Source organism: Aythya marila, assembly GCF_965140915.1.
Source record: "Aythya marila genome assembly, chromosome: 3".
Lineage (NCBI taxonomy): Eukaryota > Metazoa > Chordata > Aves > Anseriformes > Anatidae > Aythya > Aythya marila.
In genome coordinates this window covers 96,776,192-96,797,000 of record NC_139044.1, presented here as the reverse complement: position 1 = coordinate 96,797,000, position 20,809 = coordinate 96,776,192, and the positions used below count along the sequence as shown (strand labels likewise).

The 20,809-nt window shown below is 34.4% G+C and overlaps 1 protein-coding gene across 1 annotated transcript in view; it reads right to left on the bottom strand.

Annotated features, from left to right (window-relative positions):
* CSMD1 (CUB and Sushi multiple domains 1) overlaps nucleotides 1–20,809 on the bottom strand; it is a 1,184,580-nt gene that overhangs the window by 91,278 nt on the left and 1,072,493 nt on the right. Inside the window, exons 47-50 of the mRNA XM_082756691.1 lie at nucleotides 18,418–18,606; nucleotides 14,062–14,208; nucleotides 8,170–8,358; nucleotides 596–781 (exon numbers count right to left, since the gene is read on the bottom strand). Coding sequence (XP_082612817.1) covers nucleotides 596–781; nucleotides 8,170–8,358; nucleotides 14,062–14,208; nucleotides 18,418–18,606 — 711 coding nt within the window. The remainder of the gene's footprint in view (nucleotides 1–595; nucleotides 782–8,169; nucleotides 8,359–14,061; nucleotides 14,209–18,417; nucleotides 18,607–20,809) is intronic.

Below are 20,809 nucleotides of genomic sequence, written 5' to 3'. Positions count from 1 at the left end.
TGTTATAGTGTTATTTAATACTTTTAAGATTATGTTCTAATTAGTATTTAAAGCCACATAATCACAGTCAGTTAGTTATTGTTTTGACCTAGCACAAAGACAAATGGAGGTAACCCAATGCATGCAAGATGCCATGTAACATAGTAAAGCAGCCCACATTATACTGGCTGGTTCTGATGGGAGACAAAAATCAAGACTAAAGGACTCTTACTCTGCTTAGTCATCTACATTAGCAGTATTTTAATAAATAGCTTTTTCTTCTATTAGTTTAGAAACTGTATTAAAATAAACTACAGTTGGTGATGGTAACTTTATCCTGTGAAGACAGTGAAAAGCACATTATCCATAATAAGAAAAAAATACATGAAACTGAATTATGTAAAGATTTTAAATTGGATTTTTTTTTTGAAGATAAATATTATTATTACTAAACAAATTGAATAGGTCTCTTCTATTTTACTACATGACAAAAGATTATATGTTCCTGCATGATCAGTTCAGCAGATATGTATATGTAAAAACCTAAGCACCACTACTGACGATTTTTCTGAGTCAGTTTAAGGGGAATATGCTTGTAAAACACATGCCTACTTACATTTGCAGACAGGTGGCCTCCCTTTGTTGCTCCATAATCCATCTTCTTGACATACTGCTGTTGCTTGTTGACTAGATTCTAGCTTGAAGCCCTCATTACATTCATATATCAATCTACTGCCCAAAGTGAATTCATTACCTATAACTGAACCATTCCCAGGAGATTCAGGAATACCACAAGATACAGCTGGAAAGAAAGGAAAGGAAAAGATAAAGAATTGGTGTTGTCTCATATTGTGTTGTGTTTTTTTTTTTTCTCACATAGCCCGTTCATAACAAATGAAATGAATTTACCACTTTTACAACATTCCTACAAGCATAAGAGTATTTAAAACATTGATAAACATTTTGAAGTTCATCTAACAGACAGATTTTATAAACCATTATTTTGTTTAATCCAATTACTATTGGCTGTTTAACCTAAACATTGACAGAAATTTCAACATAGACTATGGGCAGTGGTGTATGTCTCAGGGAAAAATCAAGGAAGTGTCCAAGGTGACTGGGTCCTAGAAACAGTGAACTGGAAATTTCATAAATGCTTCCTATTAGTCTGCTTCCATTCTCTTTGGGTTTCATTCTTGAACTGTAAATGGAACTTAATATTTGTTTGCTCTAGACATATAAAACAATATTTAATACTTAAATCAATTTAACATTTTTCTCTGATGAGAAAATCACCTAAATATTGCTAATATGCTAGATTAGAAAGAGTTTCAGTAAAGAGCTGTTCAGATAACTTAAACAATAATTTATGTATTTTACTACTTCACTTAAGAATTTTAAACATAATTTGAATTTAAATGCATTAGTTTTAGATACCATGAAGTAAATTACTTATTTCAAATAGGATCAATATTGAATATTCTCATGTCTCCAAAATGGATATTAGGTCTCACTGACAATTGTTTTGCTACTCCCAATTATTTTAACTTGTTGTCCTCAGAATTTCTCTCCAGACCAGCACTTACTCTTTCAAGCTTATACTTAATTTGTTGTCCAATCAGTGAGATCTAAGTAGCATCTAGTGTTTTTTTTTTAATATATATATTTTTAAAAGAGTGAAATATGCTTCATTTTAACAGTATCTCATAATATACATTTTTACTGTGGAGTATAATTACAAAAATATCCATTTCAGTCACTTTTAGGAAAGGTCTCCAAGGTCTGCTTTTTGCCGGATATCTCAGCTCCCTTCATTTTCATAATGAAAAGAATCATATAATGGAACCATATCATCACAGAATGGCTTGGGTTGAAAGGGACCTTAAAGGGACCTTCCAAGTGAAATGACCATTGGATAGTTCCAAGTCCTCTGCCATGGGCAGCGATGCCACCCACTAGATCAGGTTGCCCAGGACTCCATCCAAGCTGATCTTGAACACCTCCAGGGATCGGATATCCACAGCTTCTCTGAGCATCCTGTTCCAGTTCCTCACCACACTCATAGTAAAGAATTTCTTCTCCCTTGTCCTGTTGGGGCGAACAACCCCAACCCCTTCATCCTGCTTTCATATAAAAATCTGACCATAACAGGAGTGACCACAACTTTGATGTTCTCAGAACAGGCAGTAGAGCTGCATCTGTTTTAATGCTCCATCCACTTCCCTAATAACCAATTTAATATTTTATATAATAATAACAAATTTAATAGCAATAAACAGTTCGATATTTTACCTACAACTAGAACTGACTCATGTCTCAGCCTCAGTCAAGTAAGAAGAATTTTACACTCATAAAATGTTTATTTATATGCTGAATTGACAGAGAGCTAAACTGTCACTCTTACTACCTCATAAAAATGCCTATGTATTCACCACTTCAGTCATGCTTAGTGAAATATTTCAGTGTCTCCAGAATTTTGCTGTACATCCCTGCCTCTCCCAGCAAACCTCTCAACTCTCTTCTGCCTTGTGGCAATGTGTCTGAATGCTTGATGTGCAATGTAATTGAGTTAAGATTAACTTATTTTGTCAACTTCTTTTTAGGACTTCTTTCTGATACCAAAGCTCCACCTCCGTGTTAAGCATGCATCCATTTAATTCTATAAAACCAGAAGTCAGAACTATATGTCTATCCACACATCCATGAAGGCATATATCTGTACATATAGATGGACAATATTCTAGTTCCTTCTGAATACTGCAAGCATAAAGTAACAAAATAATTCAGCAGTCTATGTGGAGCAAACAAAAATAATTGATTATGTCATCTGAAACCAAACAAACAAACAAATAACCACCCTCCCCCAAAAAACATAAGTCTGTTTAGTATTACTAGATAGATATTACTATATCCAACAGGTTGGTTGGGGCTCTGGGCAACCTGATCTAGTGGGTTGCATCCCTGCCTATGGCAGGAGGGTCGGAATCTTTGAGGTCCCTTCCAACCCAAACTGTTCTATGATCCTGTGATTGTATCCTGTGGGAGGGACTCCAAGCTGAAGCAGGGGCAGAGAGTGACCATGAAAGAACAATGGAGACAAAGCGTTAGGGACTGACAGCAGACTTCATTCCTTGTTCCTCTGCACTACTCAGAGGGAGGATGTAGAAGAGGGTGGATGGGAAGAAGGTGTTTTTAGCTTGTTTTTTGTTCTCACTGATCTAGACTATTATTAATAGGTAATCAGTTACATTAATCTCCTTTATGCTGAGTCTCTTTTGCCCATGACAGTAATTGGTGAGCAATTTCCCTATCCTTATCTTGATCCACAAGCTTTTTTTGTTTGATTTTCACCCCTGGCTGTTTGAGGAGGGGGAATGGTGGAGGAGTGGCATGGTGGAGGTGATCTACCAGACATTGTGAAGCCATCACAGAAGTTCAAGATTGAATAGCTCTTGCATACAAGATAGTTTAAAGAATCAAAAATGTACAATACCCAAGACACATCCAGGTATGTCTATCAGTTGTGCAGGGTCTGATATGTTTCATGTAATAAGGCACCTCATAATTTATGCTTTCTTGTAACATTTCTTTACCACTTCTATTCTTAGTGTTGTATCTCAGACTTCCACTGTCTCTCCTCTTTCCTCAGCTGCTGCTGAATCTTGTACTACTACATTGTGAGGTTGTTCCTGCTGCTGCTGTTTTAGCTACTGCTCATAAAAGCAGGTCTGGCATTCTGGAATTGTTGCTGTTAGTCTGTCTATTTGTTGTTTGCTTCTCCCCCGAAAAGTAAGACTAGAAAGAAAAATTTCAGCTGCTACTAATTTCTTGAGGCAGCTAATGGCTTTAAGAACAGTTGTATCCACATGCAGCATGCCAGCACATCCAGTTTCACTAAATGGCAAGTACTTTCATATTTAATGTCAAGTTATCTGAAGAAACTGACAGAAATTGTGTATAGTCTTTGGACAGTTAGAACTGTCACATGTTTAAGCATATTCAGCGTTCCAGCATCTCATACAATTGCTAAAATGATAAAGAACTGTGTCAGAAAATCTGGCTTGAGGAATTGTCAACATGCTTCTTAGGTTAATGATTAGATGAGGTTGCTGGGTTCCAGCTGGGAGATATGCCTTCAGAGTGAAAAATATATAACTCAACCTGAATTGTCTCTATTATCTTGCACACCAGAAAAATATACTTCTTCCAAAGAACAGATAATCAGTGCAAGCAGAAAAGCCTTTTCCTACCTAGAAACTGAGATGAAGTTTTAGTTGTTCTTTCATGTCCCACGTGTTACTGAAATTTGCTTCTTAACAAAAAAAGTAAATGTAAAATTTACATCAATCCTTTAAAATATCTATACATGTCTATACAATTAAAATAATTATGTATTATTCATATGTAAAGTATGCAAATTCACTGCATACAGAAAAGAAGTACAGACAGTATTACAGTCAGACACTGAGCTTTTTCCCAAACACTGAGAAATCCCTAAATTTAACGTACAAGCATTTTTCACTTAGTGACACATTGTACAGAGTATTTAAAGTATTTAAATTCCCTATAAAATAAAAGCAGCAATAGAGAAATCCCTAAAAGTAGGATTCATAATAAAAGAAATGCTGAGTGGCTTATGTCTATGATACTCAATCAGAAACATTAGGGAGAGCCACGCCACAGAAATCCTAGTTCTCAGACTTGAATGCATGTAGAACTAACAACGAAAATGAAAACAGGGCTCTGTATTGTTTAGGGCTGTGGGTGTAAACAAGGTTATGAATGGTTATCCAGTCTATTTCCATACTACAAGCTAAAATTATACTTGACCAAGGTTCATCTAATTTGTTCCTGAAAAGCCTCCAATGACACAAATTGTACGCTCTCCATGGGCAATCTATTCCAGTGTTTATCCTCCCTCTGAGAGGGGGGAAAAAAAGTCTAACTTAAGATCATTTTGAAGTAAATTTAGTTGTAATTTCTCTATCTACAAAGAACATTGTTTTGTTTTGTTTTGTTTTGTTTTTTTTCATTCTTCTTTTGAGCTACTTTAAGTGTATTAGAAGATCATTACCAGGTTTCCCCTCAAATTTCTAATTTTTCAGTCTGAAGTACTACTCCTCTTTTACTGTTTTATATTTTGAAATATGGTAATAGGTTTAGAATACATTTTAAGAGGAAACTGGGATTTGGAACTCTTAAATAGTGCTAATTGCCTCACCTTTTTATTTTAAGTCAATGGTTCTAAGAGGGACATAATAACATTTATCAAAGGTAAGTTTAATTCTACACTCAAACACCAAAAAAAATAGCTAATTTTATGAAAGATCAGGTTGTTCCAAATTCATGGCTCTTGGGAAAATTGCAAATAGATGTTTTCAAGCCAGCTCCCTAAAAAATGTCACAACTTGTCTACCCCAGGACAGACATGGAACCCAGCTGCAGTTCCTGAATAACCTTGGGTTTGCACAGCAAAAAGTACAAGGATCTCTAGCTCAATAGTATGATTTTATCTACTTCAGAAAGCACAGATGTATTAATAAAGACACCACTTGGAATGTGGATTTTAAGAAGGAAATGTTAGCGTCATCTATATTTTTATCATGACCCTGTCATAGGTTTGAACCCTTTATAACTACCCTGGATCCAGACAAAAGAATTTCTTCCTTAAAATAAGTACCCCAAATTTTCTTTTGCAAACCTACTAGGGAGACTGTTTTCTTCTCAACTGGTGCATCTGAGCATTCTTCAAGACTCTGAATTACTTTTATCTATTTTAAGAATAAGTTGGAGAAAATCAGGAAGAGTAATGCCAAAGGCTGAGCCTCATACACGAAGAATAGCTGGAATTTACAGGGGTATTTCATTGTGTTTCTCAGAGGAACATGGCCACCCCATTACATTCTCACTGATGCCATATCTCAGTCCCCTGATACCTGCACTCCTATTCCATATTGACCCTGAAAACACTTTATTGCTTTCAATTTTGATTTTAACTGCTCTTCTTGTCAGTCTTTTCTCTTATTTTCTCATATTATCTAGTTCATCTCTGATCCTTCTTTTCCTACTCTCCCCTAGCAGAGCGATCTGGCCATGAGCTAACCAGTGACTAAGATGACATGTGGTTGCCAGGATGATGACCGGGCTCTATATAATTTTCTCTCAGCAGAAAATTATATTCTCTTATTACATTCTCTTAATATACCATATATCATCTTTTTTTTTTTTTTTTTTTTTTTTTTTTTTTTTTTTTAAAGTCAGCTGGGCAAATTACAAAAAAAGCAATGACTTTTAGTAGATAACTGAAAAGAGAATCTTATTGATAATTTTATACTTTCTGTTGGTGAGCTTTGGAGCCAAAACTGTTTGTGTGAATGTGCATAGAAATAAATATATAAAATAAATAAATATTATAAATATGAAGCCATGAGCCCACTCTAGAAAATGCCAGTTTCAAAACTAAGAATAACAACCCAGTGAGAATGTGAGGCTATATTATAAATGTGAGGTATTGTATAAGAATTGCTATTTTCTTTATAAATATTTTGATTGTAGCATAACTCATGATTCTCTTTTGCTTCAACTAATCAGAGTAAAGGTAATAACAATATGGTCTAATTTCCAAGATAGGAGTCAAGTACTTTGTATACTGTCCAGGAAATTATTACATGCATCGGAACTTGATAAGTTCAGCATTGGAAACCACCGTTTGACCCCACCAGATTAACCCATATTAGAGATGTGTTCATATGAAAATTCCTATTGTTGTTTACATATGCAAAAGAGAACTCCAATTTTTTTCATAATGAATACAATGAAATTTGATTTCAAACATCAGTTCTGACATAGCCATGATATTTAATTACAAATATAACCCTGCAGGATTGGTTTTACAGAAATCTCAGACTTAATAGAAGGCATATTATTTGGAAACATCCAACTATGGAATCCATGAGCTGGACTAAATGTGAAATTTCAATTAGTTTTCAGTGAGGATGCATGTATTTTGATATCAGATAATAAATTTAGAACAATATTTTTAATTTCAGTTTATTGAAAAAAATATATTCCATCATCTTGGTGGATAAGCAGTAGAAAGGTAATGGGGCAAAATTGTGTATAATTGTTGACAGCTGAGGAATCATGAGGTCTTTAATTCTGGAGAAAAGTATGACACGGGGTCCTAAAGCTTACAGTCTCAACCCCTCCAGCCTAAACAGCACACACAGAACTTTGTCCTCATATACTGAAAGTATCTGAGCTCCAAAGTTAGGTGCCAAAATTTCAATGTCTACTAAAAAAAGGCACATATTGGCTAGGCTAGCAGAATAACACCCAAAGTTTCTGACACTCTTAACTAGATTAACTTCAACAAGACTTTTTTTCCTTTTTCCATCGTATACTGCTACTTGAGATATTCTTAGGCCTCAAGACATCTGACAGGTTTAGTGGATATAACACAAGCTCCTGCTGTGTTTCTGGACTGGTAGCTGGAGGACAGGTAAAATAACTCAGGACACCTCAAATGACACTAGACTTCTGTGTTTAAGCAAATCAAAACTTGAATTCATATAGAGATGGTTACATTTCATCTTAATCTTGAACAGAATTGCATCCTTTATCTCCTACATCTGTGCTTATCTGCTTCATATAACTTTATGTTACTCCTCTTTGTTAAAAAAAATAAAATAAAAATGTAAATTTTTGACGTATGTTAACTACTTTTAACAGATGCCTGGAAAAAGCAGAGGTAGACCCAGCTTACACAGAATAAATAAATAAGTAAAGAAGAAGCTACAGATGCTGTCTTTAAAGAACTACTGAGTATTTTCTAAAATAATCAAATCAATGCCTGATAACTACTGAATTTGTATACAACCTGTTCTGTTATAACAATGATATGATGAGCTGTGTACTGTATGTATTTTTACCCAAAGAAACAAACAACAACAACAACAACAACAAACTAACAATGTATTTTTCATTTTGTTTGTATCTGATTGGATTGATCTAGTTCTTAATACCTCAGTTCTGTACACCTTCAGAATGCAAGTCAATAGGTATTTGGATAAATTCATGATGTCAGTGTGTCTCTTGGCACGTAGTGAAGTATTTACAGGGCTGAATCTTTGTTTCATAGAATATTTACAATGAAATTATAGGAACATACTCCACAAGAAAATATCTTACCTCGGCAGATTGGCACAGGAGAATCCCATTGATACATGCCATTTTGGTGACGCCTACATGTTGCATTATTTTGACCAATCATTCTGTACCCAGGTTTGCAGTAGTAATGAACTTTACTTCCAGCAGGACCACCTGTTTTATTTACAATTCCACCATTCCTCAAGATAGGATTTAAACTGCAATAGGGAGCTAAATGACAAATAAGTAATAAAAATAAATTAAAAACACAAAGAGTTTTGCAATGTTCACATTTCTTATGACATATGCAAACTGAATGCCATTAAAATTAGTGCAGAATGCTTTACGTTAATTTTGGAATCCTAACTGCAGGTTTAGACTTGTTTACACACAAATATTCTGAAGCTCCCAAACATATTTTTTTAAGTTTATGCTCTTGGACATGAGGAAGTCGCAATTAGGAAACATACAGTTTGTTCAGCAAATCACTCCAACTCAGTAGACAATCTACTTCAAATATGATAAATTTGTTTTTATAAATATATTAATGGCAAGAGGAAGGCCAAAGAGAATCTCCATCCTTTACTGGAGACAGGGGGAAAACGAATACAGAGGATGAGGAAAAGGCTGAGGTTCTTAATGCCTTCTTTACATCTGTCTTTACTAGCCAGACCACTTATCCTTGGATAAGTCACCCAGTCACCCAACCTGTAAGTCTGAGATGAAGAGCAGAAGAACCCAAACCCCCCATGGTTCAGGTGGTAACAATTAGAGACCTGATGCTCCACCTGGACTGTCACAAGTCCACGGGGCCAGATGGGATCTACACAAGGGTGCTGAAGGAGTTGGCAAATGTGATTGCTGGGCCATTTACCATAATCTATCAGTAGTCACGGTCACCTAGAGAAGTCCCAGATGACTGGTGATGCCCATCTCTAAGAAAGGTCGTAAGGAGGAACCAGGGAACTACAGGCCTGTCAACCTGACCTCATTGCTAGGGAAGGTGATGGAACAGGTCATCTTGAATGCAATCACACAATGTATGTGGGACCACCAGGATATCAGGCCCAGTCAGCATGGGTTCATGAAAGGCAGACTGAAATGTACAACCATCATTAGCTGAGTTAAAATTCTGGGCTTAAGCAAGAATCTCTGCAGAGTATTCATAAAATATTGCAGCCTTGTTTCAAGGACCACTAGGATAAAATGCTGTTTTTCCTCTCAGCCAGTTTCTGAGAGGGAATCTGTTCTGGATCTGTTCAGGTTTTGCTGATATAGGTGCAGTGACATAGGATTGCCCTCATCTAGGAATGACAATTCTATTTATTTTTTTTACCACAAAAAGTGATAAACTACAGAGTAGCTGCTCCATTGACTTGAAGTAGCTTTACATTTACAAATTTAATTTACTTTTCTAAATGACATAGCATCACCATTCTTTCAAGGCCTCTTAAGCAGCAATTTTTTTTGCAAGGCAACATACAAAATATTTACAGCTCACTTATAATCACAACGTCCATTTGTCACTTGTAACTGAACACCAACAGGGAAATAACTGCCTGGCTGAATCACTCATCACTACTCAGCTGGTGTGTAGACAGCAGCACAGATAAACACTGATTTTGAATCTGCAGGACCATATTCTTCCTTTCAAAAAACATACTCTCTGAAGAGCTGGAACATTTAGACATTTCTGCTGATTTTTTTTCTAAACTGTTTGAGGCACTTCGACTCAGGGATGCTAAATTTAAAAATTCTGAATTCCAAATTAAAAAAAAAAAAAAAAAAAAAAAAAGTTGAAATTGGATGCCCCCAAGATGATTTTGTAAATCTCAGTCTTGTAGTTAATAACGTGGCATCAACCCAAAAATTTATTCCAGCGACAGACTTAATTTCCCAGCAGCATCTTTGATCATTAGTTCAATAACTTGAACAAACTTATAATCAGTTAAATACTGTCCGATGTCTGAAATTATAAATAAACAAAAAGCCAAGTCCCCTGTTGTCTTTCTTTAGCTTATACCCTACATTTTTTGTTGACAGATAAAAGTCACAGTTTACATGACTGTTTCCTTCTAACTTTCTCCTTTTGGAAGTTTGTCAATATCATTGTATTACCAGGGGATCTTGCTTTAGTGCTGTTATTCTTTAAATATCCAACAGGCAGAGGTTTACTATCATTTTACTATCATTTTAGACATTTTCACTTTATAGATAAAAAATCAGACATAGGCTTAAATGATTAGGTAAGGTCACACATGAAAACTGGACAAACCTCTTCTGATTACTAAAATAGTTCCTTGATTAACAGACCATCAATTCCATATATTGCTTTTCACTTAAAAATGTACAAAATCAAAAAGGAGAACGATACTCCACTAAACAACAAAAAAGGGTCAGACTGCCATTCCTTTTCTCTTGTGTTTTGTCTAATGTCATCCAATGTGTAAACAGTATGAAAACACCAAAGTAAATTTCCAAAAACCTATTCCTTCTTTAGTGGTAAAATTGTGAATGCCTGGTTCTTCAAAAATAAAACGTCTGTTTAAATAACCTGCTATTTATAGTATGTTTTCTTACTGCTTGTTCAACATTTATAAATAATTCTGTTTGCATTGCTCTTGATTAAAAGTAGCATATAAACCTTCATTATGTGACTTTCCTGCTGCATTTACTACAAAGTAAATCACCACCTAAAATTTTAGAAACCATAGAAGAAACTAACTGATGAACTTCTTCATACAAATCCTCTGTCAGCTCTAAAAGCTTACTGGAAATTGTAAAGACAAAACCAAATGAATCAAGAGTCTTTGCTTTTAAAGTGAAATGGAGAGGAAATAGAAACAATTGACACTTGTTGAAACTGCACAGGTACAAATATTAAAAACAAATTAAACCAGTGGTGAAGAATTCAGCTTCTTGCAATAACAGTTGAAGTTACAAGAGCAGAATAAAGATAAAAAAGATGCACATGGTGGGTTTTTAATATATATTGGCCACCAATTACAGATTAACTAAGTAACCACTTGCCTTATTTACTCCTGAAGGACAATCAAAAGTTAAACAAAAGCCTGTAGATGTTACAGAGACAATGTAAACTTTCAAAGTAGCAAGTTACGCACCCCTCTGCTTCTCAAATCAGTATGTCTCTGGCAGGTGTGCCAAGTACTGTGCAGAAGTATAGGAATTACAGCTGTAGTGCAATTTCATTCCTTTTATCACAACATAAAAAAAAAAATAAAAAATCTCTCTTTTATTTACATTGCTTGTGCTAGCTTGCTTAAGTAGGGATGATCATGTGGAGTTATAAACTACTGAAGAAAAACAAAGCCAAAGGTTACACAGGTATCTGTCACAGCAATTGCACAGATTCATCTCTTACTGAGTTTCCTAGCCTGGGTTCAGGAAGTTCCTCTTTCTGAATTCAGAGATCCATCTGTAGTGAACAGAAGGTTTGGTGGAACCACACTGCACTAGAAAGTCAAGTTCAAGCAGCAGAAGAAAAAAATCCTCTCTTATTATGCTATACAAATACTCACTAGATTAGGAAAGAGATCATTTTGTATCTATGAGTTATTGCAATTAGGAAAAGTATTACTTAGAGTAAGGTTATGCTAGTGCCTCCATAATGTGTCAAAACCAGTAAAAGAATGTGTCTCTGCTATAATGCCTTTGCTCTTTTATACTAGTACTTAGGGAAAAAAAAAAAAAAAAAGGGGGGGGGGGGTGGGGGGCGGGGAAACCACTAGATAGAAAACATGCACATAACTTCAGACAAATAGCGTCAACATGTAAGGTTGTACACTAAAGGAAATAGTATTTCTCTGAAAGCTTCTAGCACTTTTTAAAAAATGAAGAAAATTTGTACCTACAAATGAAATCTATTTGTAACAAAACTACAATTTGCAAAATTTTGTGCACAGGCATAGCTGGAGAAGAAGGGGAGGGTTGTGGGAGGGCAGTAACTCATTTCAATAGGTTCTTCATTATGAGGAAGCCTGCTGGCTCAGTCACAGCTGCCATGGTATCAATAGCCTTTTTGGGATCTTGTATTTTTCCTACTCTCATGATGTTGCCTTCCCTCATTAAGATTCAAATCCAATTGTTTATGCTGCCGCTCACTGTTACTCTTCTTTCATGCTGATTATTTCCATTGAATCTCATGTAAAACATACAGAATTTTACAGAAAAATGCAGGCATTGGCTGATAGTGAGGCAGAAAAAGCAAAACAGCTGTTTGTTCCTAAAACATAGCCATAAGGATTACATCTCTCTCTCAAGATATGTAATAGTATATAGTCCCAAATAGTTGCTGCTAGTGTTGTAACAACTGATGAATTGAGCCTAGTAAAACATGTTTTGTGTACATGCAAAGGTGTAAAATACTTTATTATTCCTCAAAAATCAGTCACCTAAATAATTTGGTATTTATCAAATAAATTCTCTACATGATCTCTACTCTTGCAACCCTGATGTTGCTTCCTCACTGCAAATTCAAGATACATGTAGAAGGCCCACTCCCTTCACTGTCACCTATCAGACAGTTATCTTGTGACAGATTCTCTTTGTTCATTTTTCCCACACTTTCAATTCATCTCTTAAGTCCTGCAATTGCCCTTTCCTTATGAAAAGCTAACTGAATCTCCAGTATGCTAGAAAACAACACTCTTTTTCCCATCCTCAGGTTTTAGTTTGTCTTTGGTAATACTCCAAATACTACTTGAAAGGTAGAGATAATGCTTTCACTAACACATCTTGTTTTTTTTTTTTTTTTTTTTTCTTTCATTTACTAACTGCTCATAGCTCTCAAACCATAATCATGTCATTGTTCTGAGTACTTGAATTTAACCCTTATCTTTTTCAGTAGCCTGAGAAATTTTCCAGAGATTAGGCAGCAATTGCATGGATGGTACAAGAAAGGAGAAAGCTCAGTGCAAATCATCTCCCTAAGTGTCATGTCACTTAGCATTTGTTTACCATTCCTAAATGGGATATATATGATGCTTGGTAAAACATTCTTCTGAAATATCCTCAGTATTCTTTTTTCTACTTAATTTATACTGATAATTTTTGCCACCAAAATTAACACTCATGCATTCACACGTTGTTAATCAAGTCCAAACACAGAAAAAGCAAATGTTACCAACAGACAGAGTAATTATCACTTCTCTCTCTATTTACAACATGTAAGTGATCCTTATGCCAAGTCTCTTAGGAGCATTGTATCTGAAGGGGTATGTGTGACAACATATTAAAGAGGCTGCAAGCAGAGTAAGAACCAATACCTCTATATGTAGTGTATAATCCAGTATTGCAATATTGATAACTGATTTTTGTTGTTGTTTTGTTTTTAGGAAGAGATGCAATTCTAAGAAGGACATTATTTAGACAGACTGTTTACATATTTTCATATCATTGCAATAACAGATTCATATGCTGCCTGTTCAAGAACTGAAGGACTTTTTTCCTGTTTTTCCATTTATTTGTACATGACAAGCATAGTAATAAGAGTTGTAAAATTAACTGCAACTTAAGGAAATTATAAGCCTAATAATTGTGTGATGAATTGCAGTTGGAGCATACCATTTTTGCGTCAGATATTCTGACTCTTGAGTACTTCTGTGTGAATCTAAGGGTTATCACTCAAAGGCCTTGCTCCAGGTCTGATAAGACAAGATAGCAGGTTGCAGACAAAAGTATTCATTGGGGAAATATTATTCTGGAGATCTTTGAGATCAGAGAAAATAGAGAGTTCAAGTTCTGCACTTGTGTTGAATTTACAACAGGATGATTACGCATCATCAAAATATACTTTATAATGAAGTATTATAATCAGAGAAACAGACATCATATTACAAGTCTTAATTTGATGATAAATAGTATATGTAATCCACAAAGTATGATTTAATCATACTGGAAATCATTAATAGTTACCTGAGTAACGGATCTTGAACCCTTTCTTACTGGTTGCATGATCAGTTGACCAGCGAAGATACAGCTGATTCATTTTGCTTGTAAAGTTCATTTGTCCAGTATGATTTCCACTTAAAGCAACCAATAAAGGGCTTTGCCCTGAAGAACCTTAAGAGATTGATAAAGAAAATATTGAAGTTTTAAAGTACTAGCAGTTAAAGCAATCCTTTCCATATTTTAACTGAGCTGTGAATGTAAATATATAAGGGCATATAAATATATAATAGCACAGCATATTTTTGCCATTAAAATAATTAACAGATCTCTATTTAAACTGTCTGTTCAGTTTTAGGTTTTCATGGGAGAACAGCATAAGAAACCCAGGTACAAACAAGCTGACATATAAAACAGTGTTTTTGCCATAAACATTGAAAAATCACTGGAAACCTTATTTTTTAAATATATATATTTACAGAAATTACTTTATAGTAGGTTACATTTTTGCTCCTTGTCTTTATTTTTTTTTTTTAATCTGATATTTATTTAAACTTATATTAAGCTTAAACTAGTGGCTGGAAGCAAATTTATAAACTTCTTGACACTGTGCAGCTTTTATAATTTAAAGCACCACCATATTACATAGTGAACATATTGCCTACATATCTGTCACATATAAAATCACCACAGTTGCAATGTGGAATACACATACATACAAGTGCTATGACTTCATGATACATACATATTAGGACTCAGTTCTGTTAAAATATTATTACAGAATTATTCCAGTGTTAAAAGATATTAACTTATGGTGAATATAGGATGTTGAAATGTATGTGTGTTCTGCCACTAGACTGATATCTTCATCACTATTAACCTCTAGAAGAACAAATAATGATTTGAGAGTAGATAATATAACACAACACCATATAGTGAAAGGGAAAAAAAAAATAAATCAATAAATCAAGCCAATCTCCTACTGAATGCTTTCAAAAACATGAAATAACATCCTTTTCCTCAATATGAAGGTTATCTATTCTATAGCTGAACTCCCTTTCATATGCTCACTATGCCGTTTACATGTCTTTCAAGTTTTGGAAAGCCAAGTTCAACCAACATTATCTTGGTCACAGCAGACATTTCAAATATAGAGGGCGTTTCATTCATTTTTGCTGACTTTGACCAGCTGCGGCCTGATCAGTTCTTCTTATGTTGCATGAAACCATAAAAATAAAACTGACTCCAAGGAAACCTAAAAATTGAATACAATTGCTTTCAACATTCTCCCCTTCCAGTCCCGTAAAAAAAAAAAAGTAAATTTTCTGTTTGGGATGTTTCAGGTACAAAAGGGAGGCCACAGAAAAACATAAAAAAAATAAGATAACATCCTAGTGCTTTAGAACTGCATTTCAGTCACCATAATTACAACACTATAATTAAATATTAAGAATAATTAAACATAGTTTTAGGCACATGTTGCCCTCATCAAAATGCTTTGTGGCTTGTTTGTGGTTTTTGTTAGAGCTAGTGTCTGATGATTACAGTGTAAGATAGACAATGAGGACTGCTGAAGTCAATTCCTATTTTTGCTTGAAATAATGATTTATAACATGACGATCCATTTAGTTTCTCTTGTTCATTCTGGGCATTGTAAAATCTGTTTAATACAATTTAGTCAGTTCATAAAGTACTGTTACAGTTTGGAAATTCTCAGATAAAGGGCTGCAGGAATACAATTACAGATAAAGATCTACTACATATAAAGGGGAGATAACTTTCCTTATTAGTGATGGTAAAATTAGACTGCAGCACCACATACTAAGTAGCCACACCACATTTTTTAGCCATTGGGAGATCAGTGAAATGAATCTTATTTTTTCCTGAAGTTGAGTTTCACCTTCTGGATGTTACCAAAGCAGGCAGCTCTTGGGCTGATGTTCAGAAAAGTCAGTAGCAGGATGTAGGTATTCTTGAGGTTGATTTTTTATTATTATTATATCAGAGTTTGTCTATACAGAGAAAAATATACTAAACTTCTAGGGTGCTGACCTGTCATATAATGTTTTCCTGAATGTTAGGTAAAAGTTGGCATTGCTGTCTCATTGCAATGACAGAATTATGTTGGCTTCTTTGGGGAAAAACAAAACAAAACAAAACAAAACAAAAAAAAAAACAACAACAACAAAAAAAAAAAACAACAATAAAGAATATTTGCTGTATTAAACAAATGCTATTCAGTATTAGCAAACAGAATACAGTGTTTTCAAGTTCAAAAGCCTTTAATGATTATATTCATGGTACATACATGGCTTTTTTGGTTTGGACTATAGATGGGATATCTTAGGGCTCTGACTGATGATGGAGAAAGGGAATGACTTTTTGCTCTCTGCTGACCAGGGTGGCTCCATTAATGGGATGTCTATCCTGATCATCATCCAGCTGTACCATAATTGTCAATGTGGTGAGTTAGGCACAGTCACTATTTTCATTTGCATTCCAAAGCTGTCTTATAAGGTCATCAGAAGCCTATACCTCAGCAAATACTATTTCTCTAAAAGTTTTATTTCTATCTTCTCTATGTGAAGCTTGAGGACATATATTTTCCTGGTGTAGATAGACCAGTTATAGTAAGTTAAATGAAGCTATGCTATTTTAGACCACATAAGGTTCTGGGATACGATCTGCAAAATTTAACAACACAGAGAAATACCTAAGCCAGCCCTGAACAAGCTAGTCTGAGTTATATCTATCACTGGTAACAGTGTAGCCATATCAGCATTGCCTTCTGCCCCAACTAGCTCATCATGCTGAGATGTAGAACTAATTAGCCTAGCAAAGCACATTGCTAATGTGGCCACAGAGACACAAACAAGTATCTCTGCAAGGCATTGCAATGTGCCATATTTAAATATCAACTTGGTGAGAGCTAGCTCAGGAATCTCTACATGGTACTTCATTGAGAGGTTATAAATATGCCATTATCGTTCTCATTTAAGTTTGCTGGTAGGTGGTAGAAAAAATGACTTGTGAAGCTGTGCTAGAGATGAATTTGTAGGAATGTGGTTCTATGTCATGAAATGACAATGTTTAAAAATGTAGGAACTGTGATAATTCTTCTCTCAGATCTATTATTGATAATCTGATTTCATTACATTTAAATGCATAAAAAGGAAAACAAAAATATTTGTCAGGAGCATTCAGCAATCTAAGAAGACTTTTTCAAAAGAAAACAAAGTGATCAGATCACTAGAAAGTTCCCAGGCATACTTGCATACTACACATTGCCTTGATGTTAAATACAAAATAGAGTGGTGGAAAACAGAGATTTTTCAGACTATTTTATCCACTAACCTGACACAGAACAACAAATATATTATGAAGGAAAAACAAAACAAAACTAATGAACCAGTATTTTTAAAATAATGAAAAATACTGTTTTTTCTTTTTCCAAATGCTGTTATCAAAAAGGGACACTATTTTAACAATAATTTTAGACACTAAAAGCCTGCTATTTAGTAAGAATACACAGAGAAAAACACTTCAAAACATATGAGCGTTTAATATTTTTCATGTTATGAAACTTACATGGTGAATATTAATCAGTTCTATCACAGTTATCATATATTCTTGGTTAATGAGGGAGGATGTGTTAACAGTCTCCAAATGAATAAAAATATATTAAAGAACAATCAGGGACCAGCTATTTTCATCAATCAATGAGAACAGAACAAGTGGCAATAAGCTCATAATTCAGCAGAAAAATAAGAATAGGCTGTTAATTAAACAGGGCCCTTTGAGAGGTTACTGCTATGAAATAGGAAATGCTTCTACATTCTAGAAATTGAGTTTTTGTCATTTCTCTACTCTTTGTATTAAAACAGATGGCCAAATCCTTTAATATGGATATATTCAAACAAGATACAGCAATGGTTCTGCTATGCTGTGGAGAAAGTAGAGTGGGTATTTGGACTCAAATTTCAGTATTTGGACTCAAATAATGTTATGAAATTTGACAAATGGATTATACCCACAAGTATTTCTCTCTCAGAAACGATCCATTACTAAACAGTGTTAACCTACTTTCAGACACCTTCATACATTTCCCAAGGGTACAGAAAAACTGCATGGTATTGACTTTAATAGGAAAGCTGCTTATTGCTCCTCCTCTAACAATACCAAACAAAATTAAACAGCCTCTTGACTACATCTATAAAAAAACTTTCATTAATTAACAGACTTACATTTAAGGCAAAAGTAATAAAAATACTGGACTAGATTTTGTATGTATTACTGCATTAAGAAACCAACAGTTGGAAATCAAGACCCATTTGGCTTTATATCTGTTTTTTCTAGGCAAGATGGCATTTGGATTTTTCTTACCATCAAATACCTCCAGCTCATCAAACTGCTTTTCACTTTGAAACATTTCTACAAAGATGGAGATGTTATATCCTGTATCAACCTTTATAGTCCAAGAACAAGTCTGAGAGTTGGGATATGTGCCTGGGTAGCCTGGACTGAGGATCACTCCTGATGATTCTGTACGGATTTCATTTGCTGGACATTGTGCTAGAAAGTATACAATAAAAAGAAAAATAATAATAGCAATGAAACAAAGTATTTTCATTTAAAAAATGGTTATAATATTTTTTAGAGATACATATACTTAAATTCCAAATTAAAACATGTTAAAATCATATTCTAGATGGAATGAACAATAAAGTTCCTCTCAGTACAAACAGAAACAAGAATCAGCTTTATAAACCTTGCATTTATGAAATGGAACATCATTAGTAAAACGTTTATCCAGAAGCATGACCAAAGAGTCACAGCCCAAAGAGTTTACAGTCAAAAGGTCTGTATACACTGGTGTGATCATTCCCATACATAGGTAAAAGTCCCAGTAAAACTTATTATTTATTTATATATTTATATTTATCGTTTATCTATTTATTATTATTTCACCTTGTATTCAAAGGTGTATATGATCTCTGCATATGACTATACTAAATAGCTGTATATTATACTAAACTGTTGAAAATTTTATATTCTAAATACTGGTTTTGATTAAAATAATCTTTTATTGGCCATTTTTTCTTTAATATTTTGCCTCTCATGCAGGATGGACATCTTCATGTCTGTATGCTGTTGAGGTCTGATACATTTTCTCTATATTTTTGTGTAAGATCCACAAATATATCTATCTATATGTATATGCATATATATATATATTAATTCCTGGAAACTGTATGGCAACGTATCCAAATAGTTGTGTAAAATGAATTATTCTGGAAAGCTGAGTAACATAAAAACAGAAACAAAAAAAAAGATCAGGGGCATAAACATAGTCCAGGGGAAAAACAAACCAAAACCAAAGAACAACAACAACGATAACTATCAGAAACAAACATTAGAAAGCAGGCTGTTTCCCTTAGTTGGCCTTTTACAGACTTCAGACTTGGAGATGAAATTTTGGTTCATTTGTAGCCATGAATTTTGCTGTAAACTTTTGGAAAACAGGACTGGACAAGAGGTCCTTTCCAACCTCAACCATTCACAAGAGATATATCACAGTACCTAACAATGAGAGGGACATTTCTGCAGTTACTCAGGGGCATGAGAGATGCTCCTTTGCAGTTTAGTGGGCTTTGGTGGGTGGTGTGGCAAATCTAGTGCTCACTTGGGCAGCCATTGCCAGCTCACTTTCTCCACTATCACACTACTCACCAGCTTTCCCTGGGTATACCTTAGCTGCTGATTACATGACTTAACCAGTAGGGTGGAAGCTAGACTTGAACATTTATAAGATTCAAATGGTTAAAGACATAAAATTGACAGTGAAATACTGGAACAGTGAGACTGTTTCACCTTGACCTGTAAAACAAAAGATATGTCTATTTTCCAATAGTATTATCAATCAGTAATTGTCAGTGGAATAAAAATAAACTCCACAGTGCTCTGTTCTTTATGTCACACTTAAAACAGGTGAAAACAAACACGTATTTAAAAACTTCAGCCCAGAAATTATTTATTATTTGTAAGTCCACCCTGTGAATTTTGTAAGTAGCTATTGTAAAATGGTTTGGCATGATAATAGGAAAAACAGTAAAACAAACAAACAAAAAAACTTCTCAGGAATATTGGAGGACATAAGCAATCTATCTAACATTCATTTTTAATCATATAATTGCACATATAAATTCAGAATACTGTTATTTGTCAGTTTGCTTGAATTCATACATACAGATGAGGTTTACAGAAAAAAAAAAAAAAAAGCAAATAACAGAGATCTTTACGTTACACAATGACATGTAATTGAGTGTGATGGGGCAGTAAGAAAAGTCCTTCTGCAAGATAGCATAACAATTTCACGATATACCAAGAAACAGATTATCTAACCTGACTTTTGGAGAAATTTGATTTGGTTATTTTGATAAAGGCATGACTAAGCTTCTTGACCTACCTCTAATACTACTGATATCTCCACCTATGATTTCACTTTTTATGCATAAATATCATTACCATGATAGGACAATAGTACTACCTCTCTAATTTAAATATTTTCATCGGACAGATTAGAGATATCAACCTTATACTGAATGTCAAGTAGCTGTTTTATAAATGTGACCAATAAAGGAGCAATTCTTGCTGTACAGTGCTTATCATGCTTTAATTTACATCTCTACCCTTCCCTAACAGCAATTAAAGAAGTAAAGAAAGTTATAGAAAGAAAATATAAGGACAGGATGGCAGTATAGGCTCCGCAGGTATA